The sequence below is a fragment of the Ostrinia nubilalis genome, chromosome 20 (assembly GCF_963855985.1).
Source record: "Ostrinia nubilalis chromosome 20, ilOstNubi1.1, whole genome shotgun sequence".
NCBI classification, from domain to species: Eukaryota; Metazoa; Arthropoda; class Insecta; order Lepidoptera; family Crambidae; genus Ostrinia; species Ostrinia nubilalis.
The window spans coordinates 13357357-13378735 of record NC_087107.1 but is presented as its reverse complement, the minus strand read 5'-3'; the positions used below and the strand labels follow the sequence as shown (position 1 = coordinate 13378735).

The 21379-nt window shown below is 38.6% G+C and overlaps 1 protein-coding gene across 1 annotated transcript in view; it reads right to left on the bottom strand.

Moving 5' to 3' along the window:
* LOC135081913 (FH2 domain-containing protein 1) overlaps positions 1 to 21379 on the bottom strand; it is a 154952-nt gene that overhangs the window by 33573 nt on the left and 100000 nt on the right. The window contains exons 5-13 of the mRNA XM_063976695.1: positions 13862 to 13967; positions 12974 to 13054; positions 11743 to 11902; positions 10993 to 11026; positions 6135 to 6273; positions 5402 to 5581; positions 5074 to 5208; positions 4607 to 4717; positions 4300 to 4470 (exon numbers count right to left, since the gene is read on the bottom strand). Coding sequence (XP_063832765.1) covers positions 4300 to 4470; positions 4607 to 4717; positions 5074 to 5208; positions 5402 to 5581; positions 6135 to 6273; positions 10993 to 11026; positions 11743 to 11902; positions 12974 to 13054; positions 13862 to 13963 — 1113 coding nt within the window. The 5' untranslated portion in view covers positions 13964 to 13967. The remainder of the gene's footprint in view (positions 1 to 4299; positions 4471 to 4606; positions 4718 to 5073; positions 5209 to 5401; positions 5582 to 6134; positions 6274 to 10992; positions 11027 to 11742; positions 11903 to 12973; positions 13055 to 13861; positions 13968 to 21379) is intronic.

The following is a 21379-nucleotide window of genomic DNA, read 5'->3' as shown; positions in this document are numbered from 1 at the left end:
AAAAAAAATAGTTCTTCTGCGTTCGAAACACAAATTAGTACAGTATAGGAGAGGAATAAATTGCAAATAGTTGGTACAGTATCAGTATCGGCGCGCCGACAGCTGGTCGTCGGCGGCGGCGGCGTGAAAAAATTCGCGGCGGCGGCGGCGCGCCGGCGTGGCGCCCACCTCTACTCCGTGATCAACAAAAACTCGTGTACCGTGTGCTGTGAAGGAAAGCAGTTGCGCTCACCATTTGGCCATGTGGGAACGAGGAGCAGCGAGCCATTGGAAGTTATCCATGCTGATGTCTGTGGCCCCATGGAGGTTACTTCAATTGGTGGAGCAAGGTATTTTCTTATATTTGTTGATGATTTTACTCGAATGGTGTTTGTCTATTTCCTCAAAGAAAAAAGAGAAGTTTTCAAGTACTTCAGGGAATATAAGGAATTGGTAGAGAACCAACAATGTAGAAAAATCAAAGTATTCAGAACTGATAATGGGTTAGAGTTTTGTAGCAATGAATTTGAGAATTTCCTAAAAAAGAGTGGCATAATACATCAAAAGACCAATCCATACACTCCCGAACAAAATGGTTTGAGTGAACGAACTAATAGGACAATTGTAGAGAGAGCCCGTTGTTTATTATTTGATGCAGGATTAGATAAGAAGTTCTGGGCAGAGGCAACAAACACCGCTGTCTATCTTAAGAATAGATCTGTAGCATCAGGACTAAATAATAAAACTCCTTATGAGCTCTGGACAAACAAGAAACCAGATTTAGCCCATATTAGAATATTTGGAAGTCATGTTATGGTTCACATACCAAAAGAGAAACGACTAAAGTGGGATAGTAAATCAAGACAGCACATATTAGTCGGCTTCTCAGATAGTGTAAAGGGATACAGAGTTTATGACCCCATCAAAAGATATATTACAATTAGTAGAGATGTTGTTGTACATGAGAATGCAAAAGGAAACTGTACATCAGATTCTAATGTAACAGTTTCAGTTGGGGATATTGTCCAACCAGAGGTTCCAAGCAGCAGCAATAACATTGATGAAGAAAAGTTGGTTGTCATTGTGAGCCCTGTAGATTTCACTGAAAATGAGTCGCATGATGACACAGTAGGACCTTCAGAGTCTAATGCTTTGACGACTGATTTGGATTCAACTTTGCATCAATCTCAAACATCTGAAGAGGTGAAGGAAACAATGTTACCAGAACCAGCAATTACAGTAATACCCAAACGAGTGAGAAGACCACCAGAACGGTATGGGTATACTAACTAATGCAATGCCAGCTGATGTTCTGACTTAAGCGTTATGTTCCGTAAAACTTGTTTTTGTAATTATCGTTTATTTGCTGTAGTTGGGGTGTTAGAAAGTAGTTTGAACACCAAATAAACTATAGACTCTATAGAATGTATTGTCTATGCGGATTATAAAATAAAAGACACTCGATCTTCGGCTTTCACAGAAATACGTTATTTTATTTCAATTATTCCCATTATAATACTTACTATGACATGTATACCTCTAAACTCAGTCTGAACTGAGTTACGAGCATTAGAAGTTTGATGATTTTACATGCTAGATTTGCTTTTTGCGCGCAAATTGTAAGAAATTTCAACAAAATAGTGACGTCTTTTTTATTGCGCTAATTCTGCTCCACACTGATGGCTGGAGCCTATAATGGATGGTATTGTTTGTTTCGGCGTTTACCCGTGGTCCCCCCAACATGTCCCCCTGGTGGGTCCACGGGTAATTTTTTTTACCCGTTGTCCCACCGTTCTGAACAATTTTTGCCAGTGGGTCTACGGGTAATTTATTTTAACCATAGTCCCACCGCACAGTGGTAAACGTTGCATGTCACCTAGGTATAATTATAAAAAAATCTATAATTATTAATTAGAACTGGCCCCATAGCAGACATTTTCCTACATCTAAAGGCCTTTTGAAATATACATAATTATATTGGTTAAGGCTATTGGAGCGGGTACCACTTTCCATACATTTGTGCCCATCATCCTTTACTTTCAATTTTATTCCAAGAAGAAAATTTATTTTATTTTATTTTATTTCCAATTATTTTTTAATTAAAATTGATGTAAAAAAGAATAGACTTTCTATTTTATTTTATCGATTTTTTTCCAAGAATATGAGGTTACATGCAACGTTTACCACTGTGCGGTGGGACTATGGTTAAAATAAATTACCCGTAGACCCACTGGCAAAAATTGTTCAGAACGGTGGGACAACGGGTAAAAAAAATTACCCGTGGACCCACCAGGGGGACATGTTGGGGGGACCACGGGTAAACGCCGGTTTGTTTACACATACAATGTCACTATTTTGTTGCAATTTCTTACAAAACTTGCGCGTAGAAAGCAAATCTAGTATGTAAAATCATCAAACTTCTAATGCTCGTAACTTGGTTCAGACTGAGTTTAGAGTAAGTTTGGTTTATTACACTATTTTGTAATCAAAAAATAAGGTTTGGTCGATGGCCGCGCGAAAAAAAAAAGACGCCACCTTCCATACAAAATCTGGCATTGCCATTTGAATCCACTTTGCGTGTTTAAGACCGGTTTTTCACCAAGAAGACGACATTTCTGTTAGCGTACTAGACGCGTATTCGTCATTTTTTGGTGCAAGCAGATGTGCACAATGACGCTTATAAGCAACCAATAGAATGTGGTTATAGCATATCTCGTCTCGTCTTAACTCCAGTGCAAACAAAGTAAGAAACAGAAGAGATCCATACAAAATACGCAAGAAAATAAGTTTCTCTCTGCACATCTAGTCTCGACTCCGCCCTCTAGGAACATAAATTATGTCCTAAAGTGGCATTAAAGCAAACACTGGCACGCGTATAATCTGAAAATGGTCTTCAGACTACAGATCTAGCGAGCTAATAAATTGAGTCAGTCCCAAAGTTTGGGAGCGGCATGTAAGAGTAGGCGCACACCGTTGATTTTTCGTCGGCCGATAGTTTAGTCGGGCAGTTGATCAGTATGGGCATGTATGGGAGTGCGCACACTACGCCGATTCGATTTGGCCGATTCTTCACTTCATACAATTTAAAATCGGGCACAACTATCGGCCAACTAAAAATCAACGGTGTGCGCCTACTCTAAGAGTGTTATTGTGAAGCGTCAGAGATATTTCAGACGTGCTTCAGACTTGTATGGCGTCCCAAAGTGGTGTTAGCGTAAGCAATATTTGGGACGTGTACGAGTATTAAAATTTAAAAGCGCTCTGGAAAGTGCCCAAGTACTGAATAAATGATTTTATTTGCTTGGGTTACTCCTCCCGTGATATTCCATTACCTCAGACACTAGCTCAATCAATCGCTAGACCTGCAAAGCTATTCGAAACAGTATGCAACTCACTGGGCGGCGCAGGCACCGGCGGCGGCGGCGGCGGCGACAGCGCTCGCTGCAGGCTCTGCTTGCGGCCCGCGCTCGAGATGTCCCGGTGCTGGCACGTGCAGCCCATCTTCGCCTGGAACAAACGTTATTGATTAAATAGTTGACACCACTTACTTGGGTAGTTGACACTAGTAACCAATGATTCCAAACAACTATAGTTCCAAAATAATGAACTGTCCTATGCATGACATTGACAGTGGGGCGCCACCGTCAATACCGGATCGCTGGTTCTGATTCTTACCATGTTGGAAACCATATAGTTGAACGATGGTAGCGCCCCCCTGTCATTGAATTTGGTGGGACAGTTCAGCGTGGGTCTTCTATACATATTTTAACCGAGTCAGTTGATAGATAAATAAAACGTTTGTTTGCAAAACACATTGAGACATAATAAGCAAAAAGTTTAAAAGAGTAACAAACACAGGAGTAGCAGTAAAAATAGTGAGAGACAAGCAATATAAAAATAAAATCCTGCGCTAAGTTTTTGACTCGGTTTTCTTCAGTGAAGTATATCGTATGGGAAAAGTATCGCGCTCTCCCAAGATTCAGTTCGTATGCCGTGAGGAAAGTAGAACCATTAGTGGAAGGAGGGATTTGAGCAATATCTCCTGGACACTAGGAGCCCTGAGCAATTTGGTGTCGTCTTCCCTGCTCTCCAACAGGGTGATACGGCGTCCTACACCATGTCCCAGGATTCTGTTCTGATCCAATGAGTGCTGGAGTATGAATGAACCTTCTTTCTCACCTGGACACTAGGAGCCCTAAGCAGCTTGGCAGCATCTTCCCTGCTCTCCAGAAGGGTGGTACGGTGTCCCACACCAAGTCCCGGGCTCCTTAGGGTCTATTCCTAGCGAGTGCTTGAGTATGAGTGGACCTCCTTTCTCACCTGGACACTAGGAGCCCTGAGCAGCTTGGCGGCATCCTCCCTGCTCTCCAGAAGGGTAGCGCGATGGACCAGCGTCTCAGCAGTGTCCCATACTATGTCGCTGACAGGCTCCTTAAGGTCTGTTTCCAACGAGTGCTGAAGTATGACTGGATTTCCTTTCTCACCTGGACACTAGAATCCCTGAGCAGCTTGGCGGTATTTTCTCTTTCTAGAAGGGTGACCGGGTATCCCACGCTATGTCGCTCACGGACGCTTGGTTCGATTCCTAACAGGTGCGGGGTTGTATTATTGGACCACTGTTTCTTACCTGGACACTAGGAGCCCTGAGCAGTTTGGCAGCATCTTCCCTGCTCTCCAGAAGGGTAGCGCGATGGACCAGCGTCTCAGCAGTGTCCCACACTATGTCGCTGACAAGCTCCTAAGAGTTGATTCGCAGCGAGTGCTGAAGCATAATTGGACCTCCTATCTCACCTGGACACTAGAATCCCTGAGCAGCTTGGCGGTATTTTCTCTTTCTAGAAGGGTGGCCGGGTATCCCACGCTATGTCGCTCACGGACGCTTGGTTCGATTCCTAACAGGTGCGGGGTTGTATTATTGGACCACTGTTTCTTACCTGGACACTAGGAGCCCTAAGCAGCTTGGCAGCATCTTCCCTGCTCTCCAGAAGGGTAGCACGATGGACGAGCGTCTCAGCAGCGTCCCACACTATGTCTGGACAGACTCCTTGGTTCTATTCCCAGCGAGCTAGAGTATGATTGAGCCTCTTTTCTCACCTGGACACTGGGAGCTCTGAGCAGCTTGGCAGCATCCTCCCTGCTTTCCAGAAGGGTAGCACGATGGACCAGCGTCTCAGCAGTGTCCCACACTATGTCGCTGACAGGCTCCTTAGGTTCTATTCCCAGAGAATGCTAGAGTATGAGTGGACCTCCTTTCTCACCTGGACACTGGGAGCTCTGAGCAGCTTGGCAGCATCCTCCCTGCTTTCCAGAAGGGTAGCACGATGGACCAGCGTCTCAGCAGTGTCCCACACTATGTCGCTGACAGGCTCCTTAGGTTCTATTCCCAGAGAATGCTAGAGTATGAGTGGACCTCCTTTCTCACCTGGACACTGGGAGCTCTGAGCAGCTTGGCAGCATCCTCCCTGCTTTCCAGAAGGGTAGCACGATGGACCAGCGTCTCAGCAGTGTCCCATACTATGTCGCTGACAGGCTCCTTAGGGTCGATTCGCAGCAGGTGCTGGAGGATGCTCAGGAACGGGATCTCTTGTGGTGTGTCGGCGACCTGGTACATAAAAAAAGATTGTGGTATGACTACAAAACAATGAGGCATTATCAAACTGAAGGGGCGATACTCTTTCTTAAGGTAAGTTGTCCTAGACATTAGTTACCTATTCGCTTCTTCATATTGATATTACGCTTTACACATTGAAGATGACGTGCGTTGAGTCATATTTTCAAACAAACAATTGATAGATTAAGTTTACGCACGTTATGATACACATGCTTGAAAACGTATACGGAAGAGCCCTTTCCTTTTGCATAGGGTTTGCCTTTATTTTAACAAATAGTAACCAGTTACAAGAATCTTCTGAGCAAGCTCGTTCTTCTACAGATCTCATCTGCAACCCTTTGGTGAGATTGTTATAAAGAGCAAATTCAAAATGTTTATTAGTATGAGGGCCCTACTTCAGGGCATATACACAATTACACATACTACCGCCACTTCGCGACAACATATCGGTTGCCAGCGAAGAAACGGTGGAATACACTCAGTTACCAAGAGCACATTTTTTGCTACATTACAAAAACTGCCACCATTATGTTAAAAGACTCACCTGTTTAAGTATGGCGTAGAACACATCCAGGTGGGAATTCAGGTTGATTCCTCCAGGACCCTGGGCCTCGTCGCTCTCCCGCTGCTCCTCGAACACGTCGAGCTGAACGCCCAGGTCTGGGTGGCTGGCGGCTTCATGTCTGGAAGAGAGATCCAGGCTTAGAAATGTTGAAGAAGTCGCTGATGTTAAGGGGATCGTGGGAACTTGCCAATGTTCAAGTCAAGAGGAGAAGACGTATTCTGACAAAGGGTAGGTAATGTGATGTCGATTGACACCTCATCATTAGTCTATAACAGTACACTGGTGGAGATAGGTCTCCCTAAAACGCGCTATTACATCCTGCCTTCCATTTGTCACTACAGCCAGAGTACTACAGCTTCTTCATGCGACTTTTCGTCGTCACTCCACCTATTGGTAAATTCTACACTACCCTAAAGTAGGATTGACTTCAAGGTGAAATACCGAAATACATAGATAGTTGCTTGATGCTTATCACGGATGCTTATGTGCAATCATGTCATTGTGATCGTCATCAGAATCATTAAAAACCATGTATGAAGAAGCACTATAAGTTACATTACACCTTCAGGTAAAAAGTGTAATCTAGAGAAAACAGTTTTTTTTTTGTAATCCAATACACAGCTTATGAATTTACTCGTACGCACTACATCAAATTTTTTCGGTATCTAATTAAAATGACAGAAAAAAAAAACTGTTTGATTCCTCGTTTATGTTTATAATTACAACATCAACACAAACACTTCTCAGTTATCACACACTTCACAAATCACTTGAGAACTAAGTGATCACTTAAGATAAAGATAAATAACTACAAAGGAAACTTGTAATTACCGATAATCTACTTTTTGCCTCAGGTCCGAGGCGACCATCCTACTCGAAAGCAGTACGCATATTATGTACTATCTCTATCACTTATTGATAAGATCAGCCTAATCAAAAGCTATTAAAAACATAACGCAATAGCAAAATCTAAAAATAAGCAAGGTCCTGATAAAAGAATTCAATTGAAGTCTATTTTGTTTTTGTGAGTCAGGGGACTGAGTGAGTAACTGTTACTCAGATGGACTGACTGGTGGGTATTTTTCATATTTGGTTTAGTTATTTTGTTATCGTGATAAACTAAAAAAGACGACCACTTCCTGATTCCAAGGTGCCGATATTTTCAACTTTAGCAATAGCAATATTTGGTTTTAAGATATGCTCTGAAAAGAGCCTGGATAACATATGAATTGTTATGTATGAGTAACTAAAAAGAATTCTTTGGTAGCCACGTAAGTCCTTTATCACCATAAACAACATATTTTTTGCCAAATTATATCGACATCATAAAAACCTTCATAGTTGTTTATCCATCGAATAAAACGCAATATTTCTCGTTTATTACCAAAACAATTCTCCAAAAAGGTATCACTCGAGAGCCAAATAACAGCTTAGTTTGTTACATTTAAAGTTCCACCAAAATAAAAGTAAAACGTCAGGCTTAAAACCATTCCCCAAAGAAGGTAGGTATCACTCGAGGGCCAAGGGGCACCTTAGTTTGTTACATTTCAAGTTCCACCAAAATAAAAGTAAAACCTCAAGAGCAACGGCAGGTATTATTCACCGGCCCGACTGGCCCATATTTGGATGCGCCCACGCACGCCTTTTGCGGCGGCTGCTATTACGGCCGTAGGGTAACTAACACGTTGTTAGAGATATTGTAAGGTAAAGTACTCTTTTACAAAATTAAACAACCATAAACAGACAGGGTAGTCTTATTGTGGTGTACTGAAATTTATTCTGTTTGTGCCCGGTTTCGACTCGGTAAACTTGCAGCAATTACTGACAAAAATTATGTTTGAATCATGTTTTCATCTAATAAGTCTGTTATACCAAAAGCAGGAAAACTAATTTACTGTTTTTGTTTTTTGTTTCCTGTAATCTAACAATTTTATTATTTCAGTGTTCATGAGTTTTAAGGAATCTTCTCCGCAAACTGAAATTCTTTAATAATACAGCTTTTTTCAGGGCAGGTGCCCTGATATTAAAAATGAAATATTAATTAAAATAATAATTGGGACATGTGACCTACTAAACTTACTAGCTTTTCCTTTACTTAACCACTTAACAGACATTAGCTATGGTATTAACCTCTCCTTTTGCTTTATTCAAATAGAATAAAAACAAGTTTTTATTCCTAAGGTGACAAGTGACAACCCTAGGTAGCCTCCGATCAAGGGCCTTTAATTTGGTCGAAACCTGATTGCAGGGTATAAGTACTACTTAATTAGAGACATTCTAAGTATAGAGACGTAAGTAACTTTAAACTCGAGTTTTCATTGTTCAACTACTGTTACAGTTTGTGGTCAAGTTACTGGTTGTTTCGTTGATAAACACTTTTTTATTTTGGTAATTTTACACTCATATTAAGCTAAATAAACACTTTAACATCAAAATTAAATGTTAGTTGTAACTAATCGTTATTTTTGCACGGTTTTCGTTAAGATTTTAGCGCAATCTGGAAGTTGAACCCTAAATTTAGGTTAGAATCAATGTGCATTTGTTAACCATATGCTAGTGCATATTTTTTATTTAAAAAAGTTATTCTTGTGTACCTACAAAATACAAAGAAAATACATGCATCCTTTTTAAAGTCTATTTTTGTAGCATAATACCTACCTATTTCTTTGTAACTAAAAAGTAATAAATAATGTAAATGTTAATCCTAGACCATATTTAAGAATACGTTAGTAACAGCTAAATCTATTAATAAACAGTTCCAGAAACCACGACTGTTTTTGCATGACTGGTACGAGCATCGAACCAAAAACAGGTTGATTTGAATATTGTGGCGCTATTCTGTAAGACGATAGAGAATGTCGTAGTCTGAAATGAACCGCTAAATTGAATAAAGTCATAGTTCCTTTCTACAATAATTAATCAGTGGAGAGATGAAAGAATCAATGAACTGTTTAAAATAAAGTATAGGCCTGATTATCCCTTACTACCAGGTACGATGTAGGCCAAGAACTCAAGTTGGAAGTTACTGAATTGAAAACTACTGACCGTCCATTGCTCGCGAACCAAATATTGCTCGCGTTCGTTCGCCGATCCACGTGATTTAAGCCTTCCGTCGTTCGCGGTTCGATGATCGATGTCCACAAATTGATTCAAGCCTATTTGGTTAAATTTTAATACAACTTAATAACACCAGTAATACATTTGTTTTTGATGTTGTATGTCCATTCTGAATCAAACATCGTATTCGGAATACACCCCCAGACCGGTATTCATTAATCACTTCTCCAAAAGCAATTTGTTCGCGCCAGTGTCACCGGCTTACGAAACAGGTACGATACTAGAGCTATTATTAAATGGCGCTAAACGGAGTTAGTTTAAGGAAAATATCGGAACTGGACTTTTCGTATTTAAATTGTACAGATAACATGCCAAAAAACTTACTAAGATCAGGGGAATATCTTCAGGGTTCGATTGTTATGAGAAAAACACTATGGTGAAAATGCTCACTATGTTTTTTTCAGGTACCGCGTAGGTATACGTCGCCAGAAAAAAACGCGGTGTGCACGGGCCCTTAGGGTGTTTGTTCCAAAATGGTTTTTTTCGCTTCGGAGCACAATTGAGTCCTTTAAATAAGATTTGAAGTTCATAAAATCTAAGATAGAGAGATATAGAGCTTATGGATTGTGACTTTTTTAAGTTGTCTCAGGACACACGATACAAGAAGAAAATACCATGCGTCATCATACCATCATCATGAGAGTGTACAAAACCTTTACTTTTAGATCTTAAAACACTATGTACAAAGAACTATTAACGTAGGTTTACTAAGTTTTATCAGCTGAAAACGACAATTAAAAGCTTCAAAATGACTCAGTTAACGTATTTAGTTAAATTTTTTAGCTAATCTAAATCGTTTCATGCTGCTAACACATAAAATTGTTTTTGCCTTACTATAAGCTTATCAAATTACCGTGACCGTCCGTCCGAATCTAGCAAAAACTGACGGCAAAAAACTTAAACTCACAAAAAAAGATAATAAAATCGATTCAACGGCTTTTTTATTGCCATTGTAAATTTTATTGACAGATTTTGTCTATAGTCAAACTATAGAATGAGCAGTAGATCCACTAAGAGATAAACGCCCGAATTCACAAACGATGCTTGCATAAGTGAAGCAGCAAATCGAACGCACAGCGTTGAATAGATAGAGCTCTGTGATTGGTTCGTGTGTGACCCTGTGCGTCTACGCGCACTTTGAGACCTCATAGTAATGTTTGTAAATACGGGCGTACGAGTGTCAAAAGAGTAAAACAAGCAGTAAGTAATAAATAGGTAATAGTACAAAATTATATTCTACGGAATAATCATTGCAAAATGCTAAAATCTAAACCAGTGGTTCTTAACCGGTGGTCCCTGGAGGCATTCCAAGTGGTCCACGAAGACATCTTAATAAACAAGTGACGTGACGTGATGAGTCGAGTCAACACAATGCAAACGGCGCACAGTGGGCGAGAAATCGACCTCCCCTTTCATAGGATTTTGAAAAAAAAAATGGTCCCTGACAAGACAGAAATTTGGTTAAACGGTCCCTCGTGACTTAAAGGTTAAGAACCACTGATCTAAACTATAAACCACTAATCAATTCATTAATAAAATACAGGATTAACCAGTAAATATTTGATTTGATTTAAATAATTATGTTAATGTGTTAAGATTTTGAAGTTAATTATGATGACAAATTATTTTATCAGATTAAAAATTGGCATTGATTTCAAAAGTTAGTAAACACACTGGTTTTCCTTAAATTATAATGGTTACATTAGAATTTTAATCTTACCTTAAGTTGTTGAGAGTTGGGAGAAGTCCAAGACCTGAAAAACGAGATCAATCAATTAAACAAATAGTTTTAAACCCAAAGCTTACATTTAAAATGTGCTAAACTAAACAGGCCAATTATAAATTAAAATTGATGTGAAGAGCGACGACCGATAGAAGGTTATGGCGGTTGGATCTAGACATAACGATAAAAAGTTCGTTATTATGTTAACGATGTCGCACAATGATTCCGATATTATGTAACATTGAATGATTGGGAGGATACAAATGGTAATAGCATTCAGTTGTTCTAAGAATTTTCCCAATATTTAGAGTGGAAAATAGTCATATTTGAAAACTTTGATAGAACGCCTGAAATGGTGGTTTGAGTACTGAAATGTACATCAACTGCGGTTGTGAGATCGATTCCCTATGGAGACAAAAGGATTTATGTGTATTATTACATAATGATTTCGTTGTGATTTACCTGCAATGAGTAACAATAAGGATCATAGTGTGTTGACCCTGAGCATTTATCATCATCATCGGATCATCTAGTCCCCATTTCAGGAGGCAAAAGACTAGCCGAGGCAAAATGAAGATATGTCCTACGTTGGCCAGAGGCTTGATGTTCCCCGTATTCTCCCTTAGTCACCTCCTACGAAATCTACAGGAAGAGTGAGGGTTGTAGTCCACCGTGGCCGCATTCTTCAATCACAGAGGAACTGGCTATCTTACATCTAACTGCTGGAACACAACAGTGCTTACTTACCAATGAACTCATTCCTGACCCTGATCCTGTCAGGCAGCCGTGGTGCGGAGATGATGATGCAGTTGATGAAGGCCACGAGCGCGGTCTTGTAGTCCACCGTGGCCGCATTCTTCAGCTCCTCCACCACCACATTCAGGCGGTATCGCTCGCCTTTTATGGTCTGGAAGTTACAATTGATAACATTAACGCCCGTATTCGAAAACGTTACTATGAGGTCTCACAGGACGCGTGGACGCACAGGGTGACACACGAATCAATCACAGAGCTATATTCAATGCTGAGCGTTCGCTGCTGCACTTAGGCAAGTATCGTTTGTGAATACAGGCATAAAAGACATCACTTTTCCTGGAATTTCCTGGAAGCATCTCAAATATATCTGCCCTTGAAAAATTTATTTCTATGCGATGGCTACAGTCTGATACGTGAGTATGAAATGAGTAGAGTTACTTTAGTATCTTAAACTCATTGCAAGTGTGACTAACTCACAGGGCATCCGTATTTGACCCTAAACAAAGCGCTTGCTTGAAAGCTTGTAACGTCTGAAAAGAGTATTATTTTCATATTTAAGATTATGCTTTAAGAATTTGATTGTGAATTAAATTTGCCCGCTGAAAACGCATTTAAAACTCAACTTACTTAAAAAACCGATTAGGTAAGCCGATTTTCTATTATTAGAACCATTTTCACAATGGATCATGTTCATTCATCATTGGAAGCTCATAATCATCGTTCTTAGAAAATGCTCCAGCTCAGCGTCAAACCACAAAAGCCTTCTGAGTTGGCAACACTAATTCCAAAGGTGCGGGCCCGTGGGCGGCGCCATGACTGACGACTCCATACACTGTCTGATCACTGATATGCCTTGATTTATTGACGGCTATCAAGCCTGGGCTTAAATGGTAAAAAACAAAGAAACAAGGTTTTATCTGACGTTTACAGACATTTTGTGGCCTCCTTGATGGTTGCGGAAATGGACTTCTAAACACAGAGGCCTGGGGTTGATTCATAAATAGATAAGTAAAAAAAACATTCAGCCCTACTCAATCGTAATTTTCTTTGTTTTCAATTTCTTGCGTTGTAATCAGACCGTATGTTGTATTCCACCTGAGAATGGAAGACATTGAATTGGTAGAATCAAAATCTTTAACCAATTGACCACGAAGGCGTAATAAATTGGAACCTATTGTTAAAAGATGTTGAAGTTTAGGATTTGTATAAGAAGTTTATGTACCTTGTACCGATCGAGGGTGTCCACGGCCCGAGCATATCCGTCCGCATTGTAAACACATAATGCTGACAGCAACTCGAAGACCTACAACAAAACAGTCAGCTTCAAAATTGGAAAAAAATGCGATGTTGAGTTATTAGTATACTCCAGTTTTATTACAGTCATGCTAACTAAAGTCTAGAAACTACGAGTACCTACGTAATAAGATTACAGTCGGCGTGAAGTTATATCAACGGTATTCCAACTGGAATTTTTCAATTTGAGTGCATTTGAAATGCAGTCCGTCTTTCTGTCCTAGAGTCTTTCTTTTCTGATCTGATGAATGCTCGCATCATAATATTTCGACATTGATCATAACGCCTCAAAGCGTGAAGTGAGAAAGTCTCAAATATACAATCATATTTAACTAACTCCTAACGTGCTTCTTGCAAAGTTACAATCTATGATATTTAATCACAAAATAGTAATGTACTTCGTATAGGTGAGATCCAATGTCTAAGTGGCTCAGAGGTCAGAGCAGTCACCTCACCCAGCAAGCGAAGGGTCATGGGTTCGATTCTAACCTTATAACTGGATTTTTTCAAGTTATGAAACAATCTACCTACGTTTGATACAAGATAGATCAGTGGTTCTAGGGATCATTTTACCAAATTTCTGTCTTGTCAGGGACCACTTTTTTTTTCAAAATCCTATGAAAGGGGAGGTCGATATCTCGCCTACTTTGCGCCGTTTGCGTTGTGTTGACTCGACTCATCACGTCACGTTACTTGTTTATTACGATGTTACGATGTCTTCGTGGACCACTTGGAATGCCTCCAGGGACCACCAGTGGTCCGCGGACCACCGGTTAAGAACCACTGAGATAGATGCTACTTTTTAACATGTTTTTACCTGCTTCTTGACCGGCGCGGCGGGTGAGGTGAGCGCGGCGGCGAGCTTGCCGGCGTACTCCGCGTGCTCCACTATGTAGTCCAGGCCCACCCGGCTCTCCATGGCTCTGTGGACAACATAACAACATTAAATACACATTCAAAATATTTGCCAAACGGGACTATTCCCACCTCTCGTTCCCACCGCTGCAACTCCTGTGTAGCCAGGATCTACAGCTTGACCACCAATAAAAACCCAACCAGTGAAGGTCATGTTAATAATTTGCCCGTATGTAGCCTCTTCAGGAACATCCTTTCCAGGACACTTGCCCTTTTCAGGACAATTCAAGTCTTCATTTCATACTATGGTACTTCACTGCACGTGACCTCCTCCTAAGGTTAGCCAGGAATTCCCGTTTTTATTATCCATCAAGATGAAGACGTCTTACGAGTTTTTTTCAATCCACAACGAGGAAGCTCTTGGCCCACATCTCACCTGATGGAAAAAGAGTCCCCCAGTGGGAACCGACCCGAAACTTATAGGTCTGAGGCAGGTGATATGACTACTAGACCACAGAGATGGGTTATTTAAACTGAGCTGAGCTGAGGTCTATCATTCGCGATCCATCAATTTACTAGACCTTTGATTTCTCCAACTAATGAGATAACTTGAGCTTGCTATATTTTTGTAAAAAAAAAACTCACTAAAAACTAAACATTACTTTTGGCATAGTTTGATGAAACTTTATGTCCCAAAATCCAAGCAAGGAAAGCCGCTAGTTAGCCATAAAAGTCAGACTTTAGACATCGCGTGTTGTCTAAGTACCTATTCGCCATGCTCATCAATTTGAATATTGAATAACGGAGAAAATCACGTGGGAACACAACATTATGTCATACTAAATTCCTAGCCTCGATCGCTAAATTGGCGTTGATGTTTTTGCTGCGCACGAGCAAGTTTTTCGATCTAAAAGGACAGGTCTAAAAACATTAGGATTTGACTTTATAATTGAAACCAAAGTAATTAATATGCACGAACACGTGTCGATAACGACGCATTTGTAAACGTAGTTGATATAATTTTAATGGAATCAATAGTCATTAAAGGAAGTAAATTACCATAAATTATATTTTTTGTGGTCAAAGGATATACTTACTTACCTAGTCGAAAACTGGGATAAGTAGGTAGTTATTATCGATTATTATTATTTATGACCAGCTTTCCGCCCGCGGCTTCGCCCGCGTGGAATTTTGACTGTCACATAAAAAAATATCGCGCGCGTATTTGCTCACCGTTTAGACCTACCCTGGACTACGACAAACATTTTAAAACCAAAATCAGCTCAATCGGCCCAGCCGTTCTCGAGTTTTAATCAGACTAACGAACATCAATTCATTTTTATTTATATGTATAGATAGATGTAGCATTGATTTATATTGGTTTTAATTTAAAGTGTCTTGCTATTGATAAATAGGATTACGAGTATTATGATCCAAGTTTTTGATTACGAATTTGTGCTTATTATCATCTTCTGATTCCTAACAGTCTTGAGGAATATATTATTGTCTCTGAAATTAGTCCTACATAGTCTCTTAAGTGTGAAGGAAGGAAGTGACGAAGGTTTTTAAAGAGCGCTTTTTAGTGTTTTCAGTGGTTAGAGTAGTTACTTAGCAAGCAAATTAAATATTATTTTGCACCCATTTCAAGGTTTAAAACAAAATAAAGCAATTTTAACTCTTTCCGTTAATCCTTATGATAAAAATATCGTAAATATTTTTTTATAGTACAGTTACCATAAATTGTCCATAATAGTTCCGTCAGAAATCATAGCATTTAACGGTTTGAATATATCACCAATAAATGAAGAATAATTAGCGACTGGTTTTCTGCGCGCGCGCCGTTTGGCCAACTTTATGGGTTCTTCGTCCTAATTCGGGTTCTGAGAATTATTTAAGGTTCGCGAACATCTTATATCTACCTGTATTCGATTTAGTTTTGCAATAAGATAGGTTTTATAATAATAATACATTTACTTATCTGGGCATTAACTCGTTAATCTGTTAATCGTTAATTAACGAAGTTAACATTTCTATTAACAGATTACCTTTTAAGTTAACTTTAAAAAATGTTAACGGACTCGTTAACTTCCGTTAAATTATCCTAAGTCCGTTAATCGTTAATCCAGTACCTACTATTTACCAAAAAGATACAGCATGCACGCTGAAAAACGCTAGAAAAACGCGTTCTGACAAGTATCATCAAGTATGTTTGGGCTTCCAGAACTTCCAGAACCCAAAACAACAGTTTTCATAACCAGATCACTAACGACACTTGTTAGTATGTGTGGGACAACTCTTGCAACTGAATTTAAGACCAGTTTTCCTCAACCGATTGAGCTGAAATTTGGTATTCTTATGTAAGTACGATGACAATGCAATGTTATGGTACCATTGAGCTGGTCTGATGATGGAGTCATAGTAACTCCTAAATGAAACGGCGGCATCGCATCGAATTTGGGTTCGCTGGATTTGTCTTTTCGAGCACTTTAGTACTAGAAGATGTCCAGGATCCTGATGATGGAGTCAGGAGGTGGCCATAGGAATTCCTAAACGAAACGGTGGACACTTATCGAGTTTGGGTTTGCTGGATTTGTCTTTCCGAGCACTTTGGTGCTAAATTGTATTGTAATTGAACCAAAGCTCTGAGATTGAGATACTACTAAAAATTGTAAAATAAAATTATAATAATTTAAAAAAAAATTTAAAAACAAGCTTTTATTCTGAAATGCAGTTGTACTAAAACGAAAAAAATAATTGTACTTAAGCAAGGTTCAAATAATTTTCGAAAGCTTGTAGCGCAAACATAAAAGAGGAATAAATTCCATGCGCGATACAAGCTTTCGAAATTATTTTGAACCTTGCATACTTTTTTTTTTAGTTTTATTATCATGTGTTAACGGATTAACGATTAACGTTAACTTCCGTTAAATCTTGCGAAATGTAACGTTTTAACGTTTAACGAAGTTAATTTTTTTATTAACGGTTTAAAGATTAACGAAGTTAACTATTTGATTAACGGTGTCCAGCTATGTACATTTATCTACTGCAGCTATCACACTAAGTCCAGATCTAAGTAGAGCTTAAGTATCTTATAAGGATAAAATAAGATAATATTACATAAATGGATAAATATTTAAAAAACAAAATACATACCTACATCCATTGTAATCTTTTAACTAAGTATTGAGCTATGAGTCTTGTTGAAGATTGAACCATGAAATAAAATGAACTTTTTGCTATGAAAATAAAACTTGAAGGATGTGAAATGTTGATGAAAGTTTGCATGTTGAATAAATTATTTCCTAAATTACAAAATACAACTTTCAACGTTCGTGTACGGAGGATGCGCATTCGAAAAACTCTGCAGCATCTCTCAAAAAACCCTCACAGGATTCGAACTCTTAACTGCTACTAGTATCGTCCGATACGTATACCACTATTCCAGGTAGCCATTCAAAATGCATCACCACTCCATGAATACTCGCATCAGATGCACGTTAATCCCCAATATCCATGTATGGGCACGGATCCATCACTGCATTCACACAACATGGCCGGCTTCGAAATATCTTCACACCCCATCGATCTGTCGGATCCAAATATATTTCATTGACTTTGGGCGTGACTAATGAGATTTTTAAAATCTAATTAAATATTTAATACCTTTACTATGTTGTTCACATTTATTTGATTTGTAATTAATTACAACAGCTAAAAATCTCAATGCTTCGTAAGTTGCAGAGCTAAATATGGGTTTTCCGCAAATATAATTCAGAAGTTTGGCTCCAGTTACAATAAAAAAAAAATGCTTTGATCCATAATTTAGTTATTTGAAACTTAAATCAATGGTTGTTTATTTGACTAAATGAATATCCCATCAAAAACAATACTTGTCAAAAAAACCAAGTCTCGCAACTCAGTTGTTTTACGGTAAAAAGTTGTGAGATCCATGTAATACCAAGTCCAGGCCAGGAAATCTTTAATGTTTTACATAAATTATTGACTTGGCCATCGCACTAAATAATTTAATTTACACGTGTTTTCATGCGATGGCCAAGTCAATATATTTATGTAAAACGTTAAAGATTTCCAGGCCTGGTGTTTACGCCATTCATTTATAATATTAGCACATACGCGTAGTGCGTACTATGTAATTCAACTGCTTACCGCTAGATGGCGCTGTAGGCTTTTAACACGCGGTGATAAAGTATTTTTTGACTTACATAAGTAGTCTGAGATGATGTTTTTTAAATATACACATTGTGGTTGAATCTTGATAGTGGTTTTATTTCGCCTACTTCTCAAGATATTTTTTGGGACTTGAACATGGTCCTCGAGCCGGGTTGGCATCTGAGAGGCTTTGTCTTGTCCACTTGCGGTACCGACTAGGCGGCCGATTGCCGTCGATGGTGCTTTCTGGGTGTTTGGTATTCCGAACACGACTCTTGGAGTTAAGGAAGTTGAGGAGACGGGAGCTATACCGATCCAGAAGAGGCGCAGTTTACCAGTCGGGCCGACAGGGGGAGCCACGTACGAGATTCGAGAAAGGAGCGGATTGAGGAATGACGGATTATTTACAATAGGACAGTGACAGTGAGTGAAGTGATAAACTGTAAGTAAATTTGAACTTTATTTACATAGACAATTTTACTTTGAAACTTTGAAGTGATACAAACCAGCAGAAGAATTTGAACTTTATTTAAATGGACAAATTAACTTAGTGATTTTAAATAAATATTTTATGGACTTGTAATAAATTTAGTGTAGATTTAGACTTAGAATAATTTCGTTAAAAGTTAACTTACGGGGAACCTATGCCCGAATTTTTCTAAGTGTCTTAATTTTAAACACTTAGAAAATTTTTGCAAACTTCTCAAGGGACTTAGTCGTTTTTAGCTAGTGAAATTTTACTTATATCGAACTTTTGTTTAGTGATATTTTTAAGTGTTATAATTTTACAAATCATTTATTATTGTAATTAAACAATTTTGCTATTATGGAGGGTTTAATACAGTTGCAAATTGATTGTCAAAATACTATATCTAAGGGAAAAACGAACTTTAAAAAGGCTGGTAAAGATCGTTTAACTATTGCTTACATTGAGACACGATTAGAAAACCTAGATCAGCTATGGCAAACTTTTTGTGAAACACATAGGCAAATTATTAGCGAGTATGAACCTAAAGAAAGAAAACAATCAATATATGAGTTACAAAATGTTTATGAAACAACAGAGGAATTATACTTAGATTACAAAACAATACTTAAAGAGGGATTAAACAAGATTTCACAAAATAACACTGAAAAAAGCTGTACAATTGAAAATAAAAATCCTATTAATACATCATGTCATGTCAATTTGCCGAAGATTTCTATACCTATGTTTTCAGGTTTGTACACTGAATGGGCTTCATTTAGGGATTTATTCATTTCACTGATCCACAAAAATGATACATTGGATGACGTTCAAAAGCTACATTATTTAAAAAGCCATTTATCGGGCGAAGCGGAGAAACTTTTGCGTCATGTATCTATTACCGCTACTAACTATCAGATTTGTTGGAAACAGTTAAAACATAGGTATGATAACAAAAAATATTTATCGGACAATATTTTAAAGCGTTTAATGGGTATTAAGCCATTACAAGTAGAGTCATCTAGTGCTATTAAGGAGGTATTAGACACTACAAATGAATGCTTACACGGTTTAAATAATCTCGGCATTGACACTATAGTCCAGTCAATGAATGCTTTAACGACGGTGTAGAGAGAAATCCCTGGAACACAATTTCTGACCTCGGGACTTTATTTAGACTAGTTAGGAGGTGAACATAGCAAAAGTCCCCACCCTTAGCCCTTGAGCCGGCGGGGAGAGGGGGGTTTAAAGGTACTACTTTTCGGTGTTTCGCTTAATCCTCGGAAACTATGCGTCCTAGTGACATGGCTACTATGAACCAAAAAAAGCTTATTCAATTTGCTACAGGTGAGACAGTCAAGTTTTTCTATATCTTGTATAGTTTTCGCGACATCTCCTCTAGAAGGTCTGTAATATTGGAAATTTTAATTTTGTCTTACATGTTCCCATCAGGAGAAAATCGATTAAATCAACATTGAGCAAACATTATAGACATGCGGGAGCATGTTAAGCCTAGTTCCAGGGAGGAGACTGCATCGTGCGTATATTTAGACGAACCAATTGGAGCTACTTTTGACTCCTCATCACTCAAAAAGTACAGTGCATTAACACTTCAAATTTGGCTCATGTGTTGAGACTTGCAAGATAATCATCAGCTTCAAATTTCATAAATATACCTCAAACGGTTATTTAGGTATTGACGTTCAAAAATCGACATTTAGGACACTAAAATCTATCTATCACCTGTGAAATGTTAAAATTTCCTGGTTTTTTATTTGTTCCTTTGTATTTACACAACTACCTATCTGAATGCCAATTTTGAACCTTCAAGGTCATCTGGAAGTGGTTAGAATTTGGTCTTATAGGTCAGCCAAATAGATTTTTAGACGTCAATACCTAAAGAACCGTTTGAGGTATATTTATGAAATTTGAAGCTGATGTTTATCTCGTAAGTCTCAACACATGAGCCAAATTTGAAGTGATAATGCACAGTACTTTTTGAGTGATGAGGAGTCAAAAGTGGCTCCAATTCGTTCGTCTAAATATACGCACGTTGCAGTCCCCTCCCTGGAACTAGGCTTAACATGCTCCCGCATGTCTAGAATATTAGCTCAATATTGATTTTGACGATTTTCTCCTGATTGGAACATGTAAGACAATAATAAAATTTCCATTATTACAGACCTTCTAGAGCAGATGCCGCGAAAACTATACAAGTTATAGAAAAACTTGACCATCTCACCTGTAGCAAATTGAATAAGCTTTTTTTGGTTCATAGTAGTCATGCCACTAGGGCGCATAGTTTCCGAGGATTAAGCGTAAAACCGAAAAGTAGTACCTTTAAACCCCCCTCTCCCTGCCGGCTCAAGGGCTAAGGGCGGGGACTTTTGCTATGTTTACCTCCTAACTAGCCTAAATAAAGTCCCGAAGTCAAAAATTGTGTTCCACGGATTTCCATCTATAATGCTTTATTGACTGGACTACTAGTTCCTGGGATATAATTGTTATTCACATAATAAGTCAAAAATTAGATTCAGAATCAAGAAAATTGTGGGAAGCTAAGGCTAGCGAGACTTTTGATGTTTTACCTACTCTCACTATTTTTAATGATTTTCTTGAGCATAGATTCAGAGCCTTAGAATTTTTGAGTTCAAAATCAAGCAAGCCTAATGTATCTTCTCGTAGCAACCCATCTAATAATTCATATGTACAAAAATCAATTCATGTATCTACATTATCATGCCCCTTTTGTAACGAGAATCACAAAATAATTAATTGTAAAAAGTTTCCTAAAGAGGACTCGGATTCTCGACGTGAATTTATCCAAACTAAAGGGCTTTGTTT